Source organism: Centroberyx gerrardi, chromosome 18 (assembly GCF_048128805.1).
Source record: "Centroberyx gerrardi isolate f3 chromosome 18, fCenGer3.hap1.cur.20231027, whole genome shotgun sequence".
In the NCBI taxonomy this organism is placed as follows: Eukaryota; Metazoa; Chordata; class Actinopteri; order Beryciformes; family Berycidae; genus Centroberyx; species Centroberyx gerrardi.
This window is the reverse complement of record NC_136014.1, coordinates 8,661,189-8,677,900: the sequence shown is the minus strand read 5'-3', so window position 1 is coordinate 8,677,900 and position 16,712 is coordinate 8,661,189. Positions and strand designations below refer to the sequence as shown.

The following is a 16,712-nucleotide window of genomic DNA, read 5'->3' as shown; positions in this document are numbered from 1 at the left end:
AGCAACAAAATAAACACTTTGCACCCTCAAGCAGGGCTTGAAATTCACACTACCAGCCAAAGGATGGCAGATCCTTCCTCCTGAATGAGCCTCTGTGGAGGAGGAGGAGGAGGAGGAGGAGGGTGAATCCATCTATGGCTCCGCAGTGACACACGAGAGTGAAGGGCAGTACAGGAGAGGAGGAGGAGGTTTGCTTCATTACATGCTGCGTGACTCACCTGACCCTGCGGGCAGGTGAGTCACCCCATGACTGACATTCATGCAGTCACAGCACATAGTGATGTTACAACCATACCACAATTTTATCAAATGGTAATATACCAGGTCAAATATTGCATCACCAAAAAGTACAGAAAACATCACTAATATTCAGAGGTTGGAGCAGTGTCAGATATGACTGACAGTTAATGGCACAAGTGTTTAAGATGCCTCTTGGTTCATATATAATAACACAGAAGCTGCTGTCTTCTGTGGAGCATGACATTTGATTTTTGCTTTATTTAGAACTCTTTCAATATGCAACATAAGAGTCTTTGATATTACAGTGCAGTAGATGTTATTTGGTATCGTGATACTTTAGTCCTGGTAAATAGTTTTCTATGGAAACACACTGTAGCGCCCATGCCAGCAGACTCTAACGTCAGGAAATCCATCCCCACAGTTCCTCATCGAGTCTCTCTCCTCCAGAAGTATCTTTAACACCTCTCCTCTGTTTAGTTATTGACTTTGGTCTGTGCAGTGAGGGAAAACACCATTTAACAGCAGAAAGGTTGGCCTACCTGGTGTGTCAGTCGGACATAGCAGTCATGAAAATGGCGCATGAACAATGTAATCCCTTGGTTGTGATATAGGGGCAATTGGAAAATGTTTCCTCTTAGACCAATCGTATTACAAAACCCTATTTTGGACAATTTCATAGCAATATTTCAAAGAGAAAACTTCTGTCTCGCTGTCCAGTTCTGCTTTCCATCGTGGGCAACGGGCTGGTGCTGGTGATCTCTTACCGCAGGAGGAAGAAGATGGTGGGCTCGGAGCTGCTGTGCGTCAACCTGGCCGTGGTCGACTTCCTGTCCTGCATCTGCTTCTACCCGCTCTCCATCCTGTCCTCCTTCAACCACGCCTGGCTGGGACACAACGCCACCTGCGTGTACTACGGCCTGGGCGGCTACATCTTCGGCCTGTGCGGCATGTTCACCATCGCCGCCATCAGCATCATCCGCTACCTGAAGACCTGCTACAGCTTGGTTTACGGTGAAGGAGGTTGTTGTTGTTGGCGGGACAGGGGGAGTACCGGGGTGTTTAGGCATTTTGGAGTACTATTCACACTTTCACATCACTTTAGAGGACAAGGGGACAGGGCAAAAACTCATTCTACTTGAAGAATATGAAATGAAATTGAAAAGTTTGAATGTTTTTGACTGGCCTAATCAAAGTTAGGCCAAAATCCAATTGAGATGTTTTGGTACTTTTATTAATTGTTTTACTTTTCTACACAGGGGAAGTGGGTGTTGGATAACCTTCTAAAATAAATGATATAACTCGGCAAGTATTGGACTGACGGTGATGTGCAGAAGGTTCAATGTCAACCCAAATGAGCACAAAATCTTCACTATATGAAATTATGGCATGGTAAAAATTTTTATTAAAACAGCTTTGGAAAAAGGTTTGAAGTGACATCACAAAGACCATCTCAACCTTCATTTTGGTGCTTTATTTACACAGGTTTTCAACATTGGTGCAGGCTGTTGTATCAACATTAAATAAAAGAAAGCCAAGAGACTATTATGTGCAATGTTAAAAAGCTTTAATTGCTATGACCGCCATACATATATGTGCACAGATTCCCTCATTAGAGATATTTCAGTAAAAAGATGGTAAAAGTAGGGATTGTAATTTAGCCTGATGCTTTTGGTAGCTAGGTGCCAGAAAACATGAGACAGCACCTTTATCACTCTTCAGTTCCTTGAATGCTGTTCCTATAATATTTTTTTTTTTTTTTTTGAGAAATGATTTACTTCAACAGAAAACACTTGCATAAAACCCTAACCAACCACTTACAGCTGTGGAATATACACTGAGTGAACTAAATATTAGGAGCACCAATAAAATACACTCAGTCCCTAAAAAAGACTGATCAACTGGATCCAGATGAAAGGCATGATCCCCTTATTGATTTCACCTCTTAAATCCTCTTCAGTCATGAAGGGGAGTTGTAGTGCTTGGCCATAATTCAATATAATCGTATATCGTTTTTCAGTGGAATCATATCGAGATGATATTGTGATATTGTAATACACAATTCTGTTGTCTAAATTGAAGATGACAAGCAAATTTTATTTAAAAACTCTGACAAAATGAGACATGAAACATAAAATATCAGTTTGATTATTTAACATGTGATTTTGCATACGTAAGCCATATTGTGATATATATATATAGAAAAAAATCCTTTTGATTAACATGATACTTCAAACATATCTCATATTCAAACTAACCCTAACCGTAACCCTAGGGAGATGAAAGGGAGGAGACGGGTTAAAGAAAGGTTTTTGAGCCTTGAGGCATAACAGCGTTTGTTTCCCCTCACAGCTGTGTGGCTGGAGGGAGCCAACATCCGGCTGGTGTGCTGTGCCACCTGGCTCATCGCCACGGTGTGGTCCTGCTTCCCCCTGTTCGGCTGGGGGGAGTACGTCCCGGAGCCCTACGGCCTGTCCTGCACCATCGCCTGGAGGAACTATCACACCTCGGTGAAGGACGCCGTCTACGTCATCTGCTCCTTCGCCTTCTTCACACTGGTTCCCGTCCTGCTCATTGTGATGTCCCAGTGCCAGATCCTCTACAAGGTCTACCGCTTCTCCTATTCTCTGTCTGCAAGAGGCATCCGCAACAACCTGCGTTATGCTGAAAAACGCCTCTCCATGGTGAGCCGGGTTGGTTTTGTCGTTTCTGTCATGTATGTATGTGTAGTCTGCTGCCTGTACTGTCATTTACTGTCATTGACTGTCATTTACTGTAATTTACTATCATTTACTGTCATTTACTGTGCCTTACACTATATGTGAGGTGCTGTTGTCTTTGCACCAGTGCTTAATTTGTAAATGATGAGGTCCCGGAACACCAAGGGGTCGGTGTTCCCGCGAGTCGGTCTGGAGGGAAAAGGTTCCAGAACATATCAAGACAACAAGCGCATTGGAGTGCAGCCATATAGCTTACTGTAGACCTAACAGCCTAAACATTACGAAATGACCGACTATATGACCATAGAGCTCCAACTACTGCTGACCTATAACAATATTTGATTATTGCATAGGCTACATAATGTTCATTTTGTCCAAAATGATGGGTTTTTACAAACCTGCCCTTCAAGTAGTGGACTAAAGATATAACTGCGCTGTGCACAACATAAAATGCCCACATACTTGGCTGTGAGACATCCTAATCATACATAAACACATCAAGGAAACTTCAATGGCTTCAACCATTTACCAGACAAATTCTGGCTCGAGTAGTTACGCATCAATATTCAACACAAATACTTTCATAGGATATCTACTTTGAACGTAGGAAACAATGTCAGCGAATAATGAAATGACAACAATAAAACGTATCATGGTCATGCCATGCAGCTAGAAGTAGACCTAAATGTGCAGACTCAGCTGGACCGCGCTGGTTTTGAAATGCCCACATTGATGTGGGGCTTACAGCCCTTCACTCAACCAATTATATTACCAATTATTTCTGGACACTCAACATAACATGCGCAATGTCCCACATATTTAACTGTGGGACTTACAGGTCCACACTCCAAATAATTTCTGTTTTAATCTATGCAAATATGAATTTAGATGTTATTGTCCCAGCAGAGAACAGTTTACAAACAAAAAAAAAACACACTTGTCTAATTTTCCAAAAATAGTCCACACAGCGGACATATGGACAGTAAATTCAACTGTCTTTTAGCCATGACGCTGTCTGAAGTTTACCATAACACACTCTGCAGAGCAGCTCACTCATGTGACGTGATTACTATGCGCTTGTTGCTACTTTCTAATAGGGTAATCACCTGTTTTCATATGGAAATGAGCCAATTAGGTTTTTGGAAGGGAGGGGAAAGGAAGAGTCAACTATTGGGATTATTACATAGCAGACAAACAAAAACCAAAAAAACTTTCATGCCACCAGAGGTGCTGGGTCCACGCAAATAAGTACCGGAATGCAGGTAGTCCAAAACTGCGAGGTGCTGGATCCTGTTCCGGCAGGATCCGGCACAAATTAAGCACTGCTTTGCACCATGTGTGACATTATGTACTGTGAAACTCAAGTCTTCAATATGTCTCCCATCACCAAGACATTGATTGTGCTTGGTGATTTAAGTCATTTAAGTAATTTAGGGTGCGATCACACCTACAGTCCGTATTCTCTGGGTCCATTGTAGAAAAGTTTACTTTTGTATTCGGTTTGCTTGGGTTCACACCGCCAAATTATAAGTGAACAAAAGTCACATGGACCCACAAGCTTGTCTATTGGACAGAGTTTTGGTGACCTGTCATCCTGCCTGGTTAGAGATTTTTGCAGCAGAGGAAGACTCAAAACAAATCTGACTCCAATCCCTGTAATTTAAGCTAAGCATGACAGACTTGTCTGTGCCTTTTGCTGTAATTTACCTTCTGTGGTCATTACACAATCATTCTTCAGTTCATTTTGTTACACTAGGCTTACCAAGCATGAGTACCTGCTGCCTATCAGATGTCAACATCCATCTCCTTATACCCATAATCCCTTGCGTTTTGGAGTCGTTTCCTGTGGTTGGTTCAGATTACATTCTCACACCTAACAAACCGCCCTGTAGTTTGCTTGAAAGAGGCATCTCAGTTCGGTTATTTGGTGCTTCCTAATTTGAATTGCTTTCTCACTTGCCTAAACAAACCAAACTAAAGGAGTAAATGTTCCAGACATGCTTGGTGTGAACGCACCTTTAAAGATCTGTGCTAGGTAGGTCATAAGAAATGGTTCAGTAAGGTTTTGTTTGTTAGAGTGCTAATGTGTCTTCAGTCATGATGTGTAGTAATCTTATGGTACCTCTTCTTCCAGATGTTTTTTTGCATCAGCCTGGGCTTTGTGATCGCCTGGGCCCCCTACGCTGTGGTCTCCTTCCTCTTCATCTTCCATAAGGACAACTGGAACATGGCCCCCGAGGGCTTCGTTTTCCCCGCCCTCTTTGCCAAAAGCTCCCACATCTACAACCCCTTCATCTACTTCTACTTCAACAAGACTTTCCAGCAGGAGCTGCGCTGCCTGCTCCGCTCCCTCTGCCCCAGGTTGGTGGGGAACCGGGTGGGAGTCCACCCCGCCACGGGCCTCCAAGCCCCCCATCCCATCCACATTCAGCTCCAGGAGCGAGGCTGCGTCCAAAGGAGAAGCTTTTGCTTGTCGCAGGAAAAATCGTGGAGAAAGAGCAGGCACTTGGGAAGCAACCATCTCCACGGCAGGATGGTGTACCCCGCCTTGGGGTCCAAACTCAGGGTGACGCCCTCCAGCGTGGAGCACAAACCCGTCAGAGAGTTCCTGCCCGTCTCTACGTGAACTCTGACTGAACGGGTGCTGTCCAATTCCGTAATGAACATAATTCATCCTGTACTGTTTTCTTAAAGGAAAATCCCTTTGGATACTCTAGTACTGTTATATATCAGCAATCTGTGATGTTCAATGCATTCCAGGAGTTAATTTGTGATGAAGTGTTGTAATGTACCTTTTCGTTGTATTTACTTTCCCTCAACCTGCTTTGTCTACTTCTGCTTCTGTTAGTGATTTCCTATGGTTCCCAGAATGCTCTTCAACAGCCCACAGAGAAAAGGCGTGAGCTAGTTCCATTCAGCTGTGGGTCGTATGCGACCAGAGTAAAGTTAGCTTGATATTGTATATTGGCTATTTGGTGGATATTCATTTTTCCACCTTCACACATGACAGTGGAATTGTGCCCTCCTTCATGCTTGCGGTGGGCTGGCCTGTTTTAGGGGTGGTAACCTGACGGATGAATGTGGAATACCCACTAACATCATTTCAAGAATACAACAACAAGGATGGATGTGTTTCATCATTAAATTGCCCTGAACGTTGATTAACAGCTGAAAAAAGTGAATTTAAGGTTTCATCCCCCTTTAACTATGGATCCTCTACATAAAGACACCATCAGCCAAAATGCAATTTAAGGATTGGCGCTACATGTCCATGTCCAAGTTCATAAATGATTGTCTTTATATGTTTAAATATCTATAGATATTTATGAAATTTGATATTTAACTTCTCAAATATGTATGAATTCACGTCACTTGCCTTTTGGTAGGGAACTCTGACCACTGGTGTCCGGAACTGGACACAGTTCTGCCTAACTGATCATCTACCTCTCTGCTACATCATCTGAATGTGTTTTCAGGTAAAGGTCAAGGGTCGGAGCTACGCTTAGACTGAAGCAGAATATAGCCACACTAGTGCTGTGTAGACCAGGTATAGGATACACAGAGTGGTACCATGGTGTACATGTAGTTTAGAAGGCTGTTCAGACTGGGGCAGTGAGAGGAGTAAACTGTAACTCACTGGAAGCCTGTATACTATACTATATATACACACAGATAAATAATCGAATAATCATACTAACAGAGTTCACCACTCATTCATTTACATCCAAACTGCATATTTTGAGGTTGTCGGTGTGCCAAATCTGAACATCTATTTTTTATTTATTTTTTTATTATCCAGTCATGTCAACTTGTACATAGTTGGCCATCTCTGCTGTCAATGGTGTAAATAATAGTAAGAATTAAAGACCCATGTTGGTGACTTTAAATTCAGTTGGTGCTGTTGGCAAATCACCAAAAAGTGCAATTAATTCCCAAATTCTTTGCCTTAATTTTCACTAAATCAGTTTCACTGGTTTTATGCAGCCACATTTTCACTACTAACATCAGTTGTAACACAGGCCTAAAGAGAGAAACCGGCAGCATCACTAGTGAGTTAGCTGTATGTGGCAAGTACCTGACCAGCCTGTGTGTATCTATAAGGGAACAATGCTCATGTCTATAAGCACAATAATCAGATTGGATTGAAATTGTTTATCCTCCTCCCTGCCTAGAGAGAAACACAGAGTGGCCTTTGCTGTTATTTGACCCATAACTGAGGCACAAAACATGACACAATGACAATTTTCAGTGATCTGCTCCATCTTTTACATATAAAGTGTGTGTGCATCATTCTGGACATCCTGTAGAGACACGATCCACATGGAAACCACTGGTTGCATGTATGCAAATATGATCCGTCTTAAATAGCATGTTGGTATAATGCAATGTCCACCTTAATTCTTTGTACACTTTCACTACAAGGAAAAAGAACCACAGAAAGAAGAAAAGACAACATAACACTACAGATTTCGCTTCTTCAGATGTTCCACAAACAATTATTGATTTTACAAGTCATGTTCCAGTTACTTTTCCCTTTATATTGCCTTATCAATCAATTTTGTGAATCAGTTATGTCATTTGAAAGAATGGTGCTGTTATCAAACATGGTTCAGTGAATTTATTGTGTATTAATTTGCAAAGATACTTCTGGCAGGACATTCAAAGTCTGATTACTGAATTTGTTTACGCTTCTCTACACTTACTGGTGGTCTATTTGAAGAGTTGATTTCCTAAATGCTATATCGATATATATATTATATATATTTTATATATATCCCTTTAGTCAATCATTCAGCATCTCTAAAATATAGAGCATCCAATCTGTGAAAGTGTAATCACCACCAGTCAAGGGCTTCATCCTTGGCTGACCTTTATCTTATAACAAGACTCATAATTTCTTTTCATTTTCTGCTGTCAACCACTCATAATAATAATAATAATAATAATAACTCAATTTTTCTATTCAGCAATCACCGCTGTAGATGTCATTGGGCTCTCTGCTTATTCATTGCTAAGTGCTGTTGCGCTTCCCTCCCGCATCCTCCAAGCATCCTAACAGACTGAAACCATTACTGCCAAGCCTGCAGCTATTACCAAAAACACTGCCATTAACTCCACTGCGATTATGAAGTGTGTGTGTGTATGCTAAATATGTGCTCACCAATTGTGCATTTTAATTATTTCTCTAACTGTGATGTATAGTGGCTGCTTACAGTTCTTGGTCTCTGATATGAATGAATAGTAAAGTTGTGATTTTGTCCTAATTGTGATTTTGTTCTCCTTTGTGTTCTGACCACAGTAATCAAAGGGTTGGTAGTATTTATTCAAAGCTGTCACAATTTTCCCTTGTGACATGGAATTCATGTGAGAAACTTGCCATACTGGCATCTATTTCTGTAATTTACAGGTGGAAAATCCTGGAAAATGATGCCAAATATATAGTTTATAGAGAATAATGAATAATAAACAGATGAAATCTCCTTGTGTTCTAATGTCCTCCTCACATTTCATGCAGTCCAGAGGCTAACTCCCTAGTGATTTCACAGGCGCAGGGATAAGTGGAAAGAAATGTATAATATATTTCATATAATATTCCTTCACAGAGTAGAGTCAGCTCCTTCTAATCTCTTAATCCTCAGTCCAACTAATTTGACAGGGACATGCATGTTAATGACAGAGCTGCACTGTGATTATTCTGTCCTGCTCTCTCGCTGGTTAAGTGGCTCCCTGCACTGCATGAACTTGAAATGTGACAGTAGGCTGAAGTATAGAGAAGTGAGCCTGTGCCTGTCTAAGGCAGTTTAGCAGGGGAAGGAAATAACTAAATGATGCTCTTCAGCTCCAACAAACAAGATGTCACCATCCTCCCAGTCTGTTGCTATATGTCAGAATGCCTTCTTTCTGTGTGGCATTTGCATGTTCGCCTGTTCAAATAAGGGTTCAAAAATGTGAGCATCATCACAACAGCATATCTGAAATAGACAGTATTACATGCTTTCTCAAGGCATCATTTACTGCTGCAGGATTTTGCCCATGGTAAACATCCACCCGCCTTTACATACATCAACTCGTGATGAGCAAGTCACATGCACATACAAGGAAGTGAAAGGCTGAATTCAGACACTGAACCAAGGACAAAACACACTGCCATTTCAATAAAAAAACAAACCCCAAACAATGCTTAGCTGCTGTGAGAAGTTCAGTGGTTTCTGTCTGTGAGAGCTTGTTGTTGGTGAAAGGCCTCTTCCGGTGGGTGGTGTGATGCCCGGCCAGGCTTTTTGCTACGTGCCACAGATTATACAACCTCTCCACAATAGGCTGCATTGATGAACATAGCTGCAGAGCAAATCAGTATCTCCCCCCACCATCAATATCAGCCCCCGCCTTAATCACAGAAGCTCTGTTTACGACTTAATTGCATTTCTCTGAAAACCCATCAAAGGTTTTTATCCAAGTTTTTATCATATTAACGATAATCATGATTAGAAGCATTGCAAGTACCTACCTAGAAGTTATAAAGCGCTGTAAAATAAAGGGGAAAACACGAACAAGCAATCAGCTATAATAAAGGGAGGACTTGCATGGCTGGGTCACATTGTGCTCAGCAGCCTTTGGTGAGTGTGTTCAAACAGTAATCTATGAAAAGAGATAGCTACAATGTTATGTCTGGGCCGGGGAAGGCTTTAGAGAACGGCATGTCATTCTGTAGCAGCTTAATTCATCTCTCATGCCAATCACACACACAGATGAACGGCATTTCCAGCACCATCTGCTTTTCAAACAGCTTTTCCCTTGTTTAGGAGGCAGCGCAGGTTACAATCTGCTCTGCTTAAATACAACATAATAAACTACAGTGTTTAGAATAATTGACTTCAGTGATAAAATAACTGTTGTCCATCTCTGCCACTCTACCAGACAGCCAAGATCAAACCAGTTATGAAAACAGCGACACGCTTAGAATTGGCTACATGCTGGGCTTTTCTCTACTGGATGGGAACCATTAACTTCCCACAACAAGACTAAGTGGAGTTTACCAGGACCGGGGCCAACTCAGAAGGTTAATAACAAAAGATCATAAGCGCTATTTGTTTATTTGAATGTTGTCCTGCTGACAAATCATCTCTGTAGGTAGCTGAGAAGAATAAAAGGCCTACAGGACAAGAAGGAACTGGGCTCTCAAAATCATATGGAAGTCCCTCCAAGTTTCATCTTACCTAATGTTATCTTCTAACTATTCCAGCTATGGAAGTATGTGTAAATGTTTTGGGAAAGAGTAATCATTTTATACCACATTGACATGCATTGCTAAAAACTACCAACAGGAGACTGGTGGCAATTTCCCAGAAACAAAAACTTTCAAATCTTTTTGAATGTTTGAAAAAAGGCCTTGAGATCAATAGCACAGACAGACCTAAAAAGAATCCTACACATTCTGTTTAAGTGACATTCAGTAGAAATGGAAGGCTATAGTATCTTTTTACAAGGACCACAATGGAAATAAGTCTTATTGACTTTATTGTGTGTTGACTTCCTCGACAATTATATTATATGTGTTTGGTTGTGGCCTAAGGGCCTTCAAACCTATGTGCATTTTAAAATCTGTCAAATAAAATCAGTCAATCAATCAGTCGGTATGTATTGTAAAGCAGGCTGGTGACATGACAGCCGGGCACATGTGGCTGATTTCCAAGTGGCTCCGGACAGCAGCTTGAGCTGCTGGCATGCATTCATGTCAACAATTTATTAATTTATTATTCATCAATTTAGTTATTGAAAACAAAAGGTCACAGCACTTTTACCGTGAAAGCTGAGGGAGGGAAGCAAACTCCTTATGGGTTGAAAATACAAAAGCAAGTCCAAACTGTCAATGAATGAAACATAAAACATAACATAAAACCAAAAGAAAAACAAAAACGAAGCTGAAACCGGGTGGGCGGATGCAATCTTTGCTATTTGTGTTGTATGAATGAACTTGTGAATTAAAAGTAAAACATTCTCTTTAGAAAATGAATGAGTATAGCCGTGATTAGGAGAACAACAGATTCCCTCTGTGCTGCTATTGAGTCTTTATGTAACCTAATTAACCAGTGTGTGGGCTCTAACAACTGAAAGGCTCAACCATTGGTTCCAAATTTCTTCAGGGTCAAATCAGTATTCAGAAATATAAAATAGTAACCCTGCTAACATGGAGCGAGAAATAAAGCATTGACTGATAAAGCTCCTGATACAGTACATGCATTCAGTGTAATTTCAAGTTGCAAATGGTGTGTTTAGTGTCCAATGGTTGCAGTAAAGAGAACCTGTATTCTGAAGCACAAAAACATCTGAATGTTGTGAGTGGATTTTTAATGTTGGAACATCATCCCTGCTGAATGAAGGCCTGTTCTTGGAAATCTGGATTGCCTACGGAATCCATCAGTGTATAATGAGAGTTGCTCATTGGCTGCACCCCCCCCCCCCCAACCTGTTCTTGGAAATCTTGATTGCCTCTCATGAAAAGATGTGATGGTGATGGTGATGTGATGGTGATGGATTGGAATTGGAAATAATTGGAAGCCCTTAAGTCCATCTAGTGAATCCATCAATGGATAATGAGAGTTGCTCATTGGCGGCCCCCCCCCCCCCCCCCCCCCACACACACACACACACACACACACACACACTGTTTTATACATGTGCTACAGTGTCTTATACAGACCGTTAAAAGGAGATCAGAAACATTTCATCTTGTCTTGTCTTGTCTTATCATCTATATCTGACCTGAATCAGACCTATATATCTATAGGTCTGATTTGGAATACACTCTATATGCAGCATCATATCCAAACACATGTATCTACGTACACCTGCATAAACTGAATATTTGGAAATCATACAATGGAAACCTAGCGGATGTTCTGGTATAGTGCAGACTGTATCTATCTGTTTGTTTAACGTGGCAGTTCACTTCCGCAGACCACTTTCACTTTTCATCTTACAAACCTCCAATAACAGTTGCTTGGGGATCTTGTAGCACCGCAGGTATCTCAGGGATTTTCCCCACAGCTCTGTGGCAATACATGCACTGACAAATAAAATTACTTCTTAGATCTGGGACAGAGAATTTAATAATATTCCCTGAGTCCAATTTTTGTTGTATGCACATGTGTTAGAAATGATTTTTAGCCTAGGTTTTCAAAATGAAAGCAAGAAAGTGGTACTGACGATAAGAGAAGTCAGTTTGGGTGGAGGACCGTCCATGAACTCTTATAGACGTTTGTGACCTCAAAATATACCTGAGTGAAATATGACTGTAACATATGCACTTTCATCCAAGCCACATCAGCCAAGAATGCCTCGGATATGAGGATCTGTATAGTTTTAGGGTAATGAAGATTGGAGTTTTAATTCTGCAAACAATTCTTTTTTGGAGTTTTTGGAGTGCAAGTTAGCTAACAACTTAAATGGCAAACTCTGGTCAAAATATAAATACAACTATACTGAACAAAAATATAAACGCAACACTTTTGTTTTTGCTCCCATTTTTCATGAGTTGAAATAAAAGATCTAAGACTTTTTCTATGCACATAAAAGGCTTATTTCTCTCAAATTTTGTTCACAAATCTGTTTAAATCCGTGTTAGTGAGCACTTCTCCTTTGCCAAGATAATCCATCCACCTGACAGGTGTGGCATATCAAGATGCTGATTAAACAGCATGATTATTGTACAGGTGTGCCTTGGGCTGGTCACAATAAAAGGCCACTCTAAAATGTGCAGTTTTATCTTGAAAAAAGACATTTATTAGGCACTGAACTATGGATCTCACATGACTAGGGCTACAGATATGCATCTTTTGAAAACCAGTCAGTATCTGGTGTGAGCAGCATTTGCCTCATGCAGTGCGACACATCTCCTTCACATAGAGTTGATCAGGTTGTTGATTGTGGCGTGTGGAGTGTTGGTCCACTCCTCTTCAACGGCTGTGCGAAGTTGCTGGATATTGGCAGGAAGTGGAACACGCTGTCGTACACGCCGATCCAGAGCATCCCAAACATGCTCAACATGTCTGGTGAGTATGCAGGCCGTGCAAGAACTGGGATGTTTTCAGCTTCTAGGAATTGTGTACAGATCCTTGCAACATGGGGCCGTGCATTATCATGCTGCAACATGAGGTGATGGCGGTGGATGAATGGAACGACAATGGGCCTCAGGATCTCGTCACAGTATCTCTGTGCATACAAATTGCCATCAATAAAATGCACCTGTGTTCGTTGTCCGTAGCTTATGCCTGCCCATACCTCCTTGGTCCATACCATAACCCCACCGCCACCATGGGGCACTCTGTTCACAACGCTGACATCAGCAAACCGCTCGCCCACACAACGCCATACACGCTGTCTGCCATCTGCCCGGTACTGCCAAATTCTCAGAAACGACATTGGAGACGGCTTATGGTAGTGAAATGAACATTCAATTCACGGGCAACAGCTCTGGTGGACATTCCTGCAGTCAGCATGCCAATTGCATGCTCCCTCAAAACTTGCGACATCTGTGGCATTGTGTTGTGTGATAAAACTGCACATTTTAGAGTGGCCTTTTATTGTGACCAGCCCAAGGCACACCTGTGCAATAATCATGCTGTTTAATCAGCATCTTGATATGCCACACCTGTCAGGTGGATGGATTATCTTGGCAAAGGAGAAGTGCTCACTAACACAAATTTAAACAAATTTGTGAACAAAATTTGAGAGAAATAAACCTTTTGTGTGCATAGAAAAAGTCTTAGATCTTTTATTTCAACTCATGAAAAATGGGAGCAAAAACAAAAGTGTTGCGTTTATATTTTTGTTCAGTGTATAAATGACAATTACTTAACTTTTCATTCATTCATGACCACGGCTTTCATGATGGTGGAAGGTCAGCAGCTAGCTAACTAGCTTACCTATATAGCATGGCAAGTATGGCTAGTTTGAACTTGGAGGGTCAGCTAGGCTAACTAGCTAATGTAGATAACGTTGTACCTAGGTTAGCTAGGTAGCTAGTGTTTCAATGACATCACCAGTCAAGGTGATATTAGCTAACTCTTCTATTACCTCTTACTTGTTTCGCTGTGCTTCAGTCTAATGTTACTTAGCCAGAAAAACGGTGTTTCTTTGGCTCCGCCCACTGAGGTTTAACTAACCAATCAGATTATTTCTGCCTCCAGAGCAATTTAAAATCCAGTCTGCTCATCTCCGAAATCCCAGACATTGAGAACTTTGGAGAGTGAAGACAAGACAAGACTGTCAAGGGACACACACACACACACACACACACACACACACACACACACACCCACACACACACACACACACACACACACACACTGGCTAAATGAAAACAGAAAGATGGATTTTTATCCAAACCTATCATAAAATTCCTCTCTTAAAAGTCACCAAAACTGTTCATTTAAGCAGTGCAATGCAATACTTTCTCCCTTGTTGTGCTCATTTGGGTTGATGTTGAACTAAATTTCTATATTATAGTCTCAACAACAATAGGCTAAATAGATGGCTGACCCTGCTAGCTTGAAAGGGCCCCGCTCTGTCATAGTATATGTGTATGTGTGTGTGTGTGTGCATGTACACACACACACAGACACATGAGGGGGTTGGGGAATATGTGAGCCCCTGCTTTTCCACAAGTATTGTTTGCCCCGACTGTCACGGCATCCCACCCTTGTTAAGCCTGGAAATGGGGGTGAGCCGGTGGGCCTTGTTTGGGGACGCACGGCGATCTCATTACGGGAGGAAGCCGCCCCGCTGGAGCGGAACGGGACGGGACAGGCTGGGGATGGAGAGACGGGGGGAGGGATGAAGAGAGGGAGTGAGGTTTGCGGTTTTTGGGGGTGGGAGCAGAGTGGGAGGCTCAGATCAGAGTGGGACTTGCAGGTCCAGGTCAGGCAGAACCCCCACCTCCACCCCTCTCCTCTTTTGTGTGCCGGGCCTCCATTGTTCTAACCCTCATTAACACAAACTGGGGACTCCTACTGCTGCTGCTCCTCCTCTGCTTTGCACTGCAGGACGTAAACAACGAACGCCGGTGTGGACTCTGACAGAAACTGCAGGACAGCAGGAGTCTGGGGTCGCTTGCTGCAGGAGACAGAGACACCAGCATGGACACCGGAGGCCAAGACTACGGAGCGGCGGCTATGAGGAGGGGAAGCTACGATGATGCCGCAGCCTCTCTGCGTCCTGTGAGTATCGATCAGACAGAGAAACCTGTTGAGTGTGACTCAGTGAGATGCTGTATTTCATCGATCCAGACTAAAGGCGTTGAATGATTTCAGCCAGAATAATAACATAGCGTCTTATTCAGCATTTGCAGTTTATGTGAAAGAGATTTGAAGTCAGAGAAAAACATTTTGTCAGCTATGAGAAAACTGAGGCTGGGCTCCATTCATTTTCAGTTCAGGGAATAAAAAAGTTGAGTCTCCATTCTCAGATTTGAAAAATCTTTACTCATACACTGAAGATAGCTACAACAGCTTTGGATAAACCTTGATCTCTGCACTTTAATCTATTGATAATGGTAGGAGCCTTGTCTCCTGGTAGCACATCAATTGAGCCTCACACATAGCAATGAGAGCTGATACACACCTGAGAGGAGAGCTGCATCAACAGCATAAAGCCCTTTTAATCTCACTCAACACTCAGCGCCTCTGTATGTAAAGATGCTGTTTGATCTTCCGCTTCAGTTCATATTTTTGATAAAGCAGATTTGAATGGCAATAGGGAAAATGTGTTCATTCTCAACTGCGGTATCTGTCAATTGATTGAATTTCAGCTTTTCAACGTCCAAATCCTTTTGGTATTCAGTTTTCAACAGCGCATCCCATTACATGAAGATACAATACAACACAAAGATGGATTCCGATAAATAGATAGATAGATAGATAGATAGATAGATAGATAGATAGGGCTCACATAGATATCATCTCAGACGTGAACGTTTTCACAGCTAGACAGTCTAACTAATGCTCATTACTCGATAAATGTGCACTATTTTGCCTCTGACCATGCAGACCGGTTATTCCACAAAGCAGAATGTGCACTGAATAAGAACATGCAAACTGACTTTGAATTGGGAATGATTAGATTAAGAGTTCAGGCCGTGCTATTTTTGTTCCATTTTCATCATTTCGCTTGGTTACAAGGCCTTTGCCAACATGATACAGTTTGATATTGCAAATGTGGGAGTGAAGCAATGTTTTAGATGAAAGAGTCACTTGATTTTTTTCTTCAAATGTGGTGTTTTTTGTGTGGGTTTTGATACATTTGATACACAGATACACAGAAGGGCTATGGCAAGCGCTTAATCCAATTTCTCAAAAGTGGAAAAAAGATACTGAACAATAACTGTCATTCATGCTAGTAAAGCCTTTTTAAAAGAAAGAGTTTTTACAGGTAAACACAGCTGGCATTTTTCTTTAAAGATGATGCTGTGACCTGTAGTATGTTCATAATTCACACTGAAGCGCACACATCACATGCCTACGTGCGTCCTGGACTTTGAGCTAGGTGGGTCACCCCGGCCCTTTGTGGCCCAACGCTGATCCATCGTGAATCAGCGGACTTGTGTGCCAAGCTTGGCTCTGGGTGAAGGGAGAGAGAGAGAGAGGCCAGAAACCCAGCGGAGAAAGACATGCTTTGTCAAGTATCTTTGCTTTTGTTTGTTTTGTTTTGCCTTTTTTTTCTTCTTCTCCTCACTTCAACATAACCCAGTTTCTCTGTCTG

The 16,712-nt window shown here is 41.8% G+C and overlaps 2 protein-coding genes across 2 annotated transcripts in view; one reads left to right on the top strand and one right to left on the bottom strand.

Annotated features, from left to right (window-relative positions):
• The window catches only part of enpp1 (ectonucleotide pyrophosphatase/phosphodiesterase 1), a 200,770-nt gene that overhangs the window by 86,061 nt on the left and 97,997 nt on the right, over nt 1-16,712 (bottom strand). The window lies entirely within an intron of this gene.
• opn8c (opsin 8, group member c) overlaps nt 1-16,712 on the top strand; it is a 28,549-nt gene that overhangs the window by 1,191 nt on the left and 10,646 nt on the right. Inside the window, exons 2-4 of the mRNA XM_071919064.2 lie at nt 958-1,251; nt 2,590-2,921; nt 5,092-5,579. Of these exons, the coding sequence (XP_071775165.2) occupies nt 958-1,251; nt 2,590-2,921; nt 5,092-5,579 (1,114 nt within the window). The remainder of the gene's footprint in view (nt 1-957; nt 1,252-2,589; nt 2,922-5,091; nt 5,580-16,712) is intronic.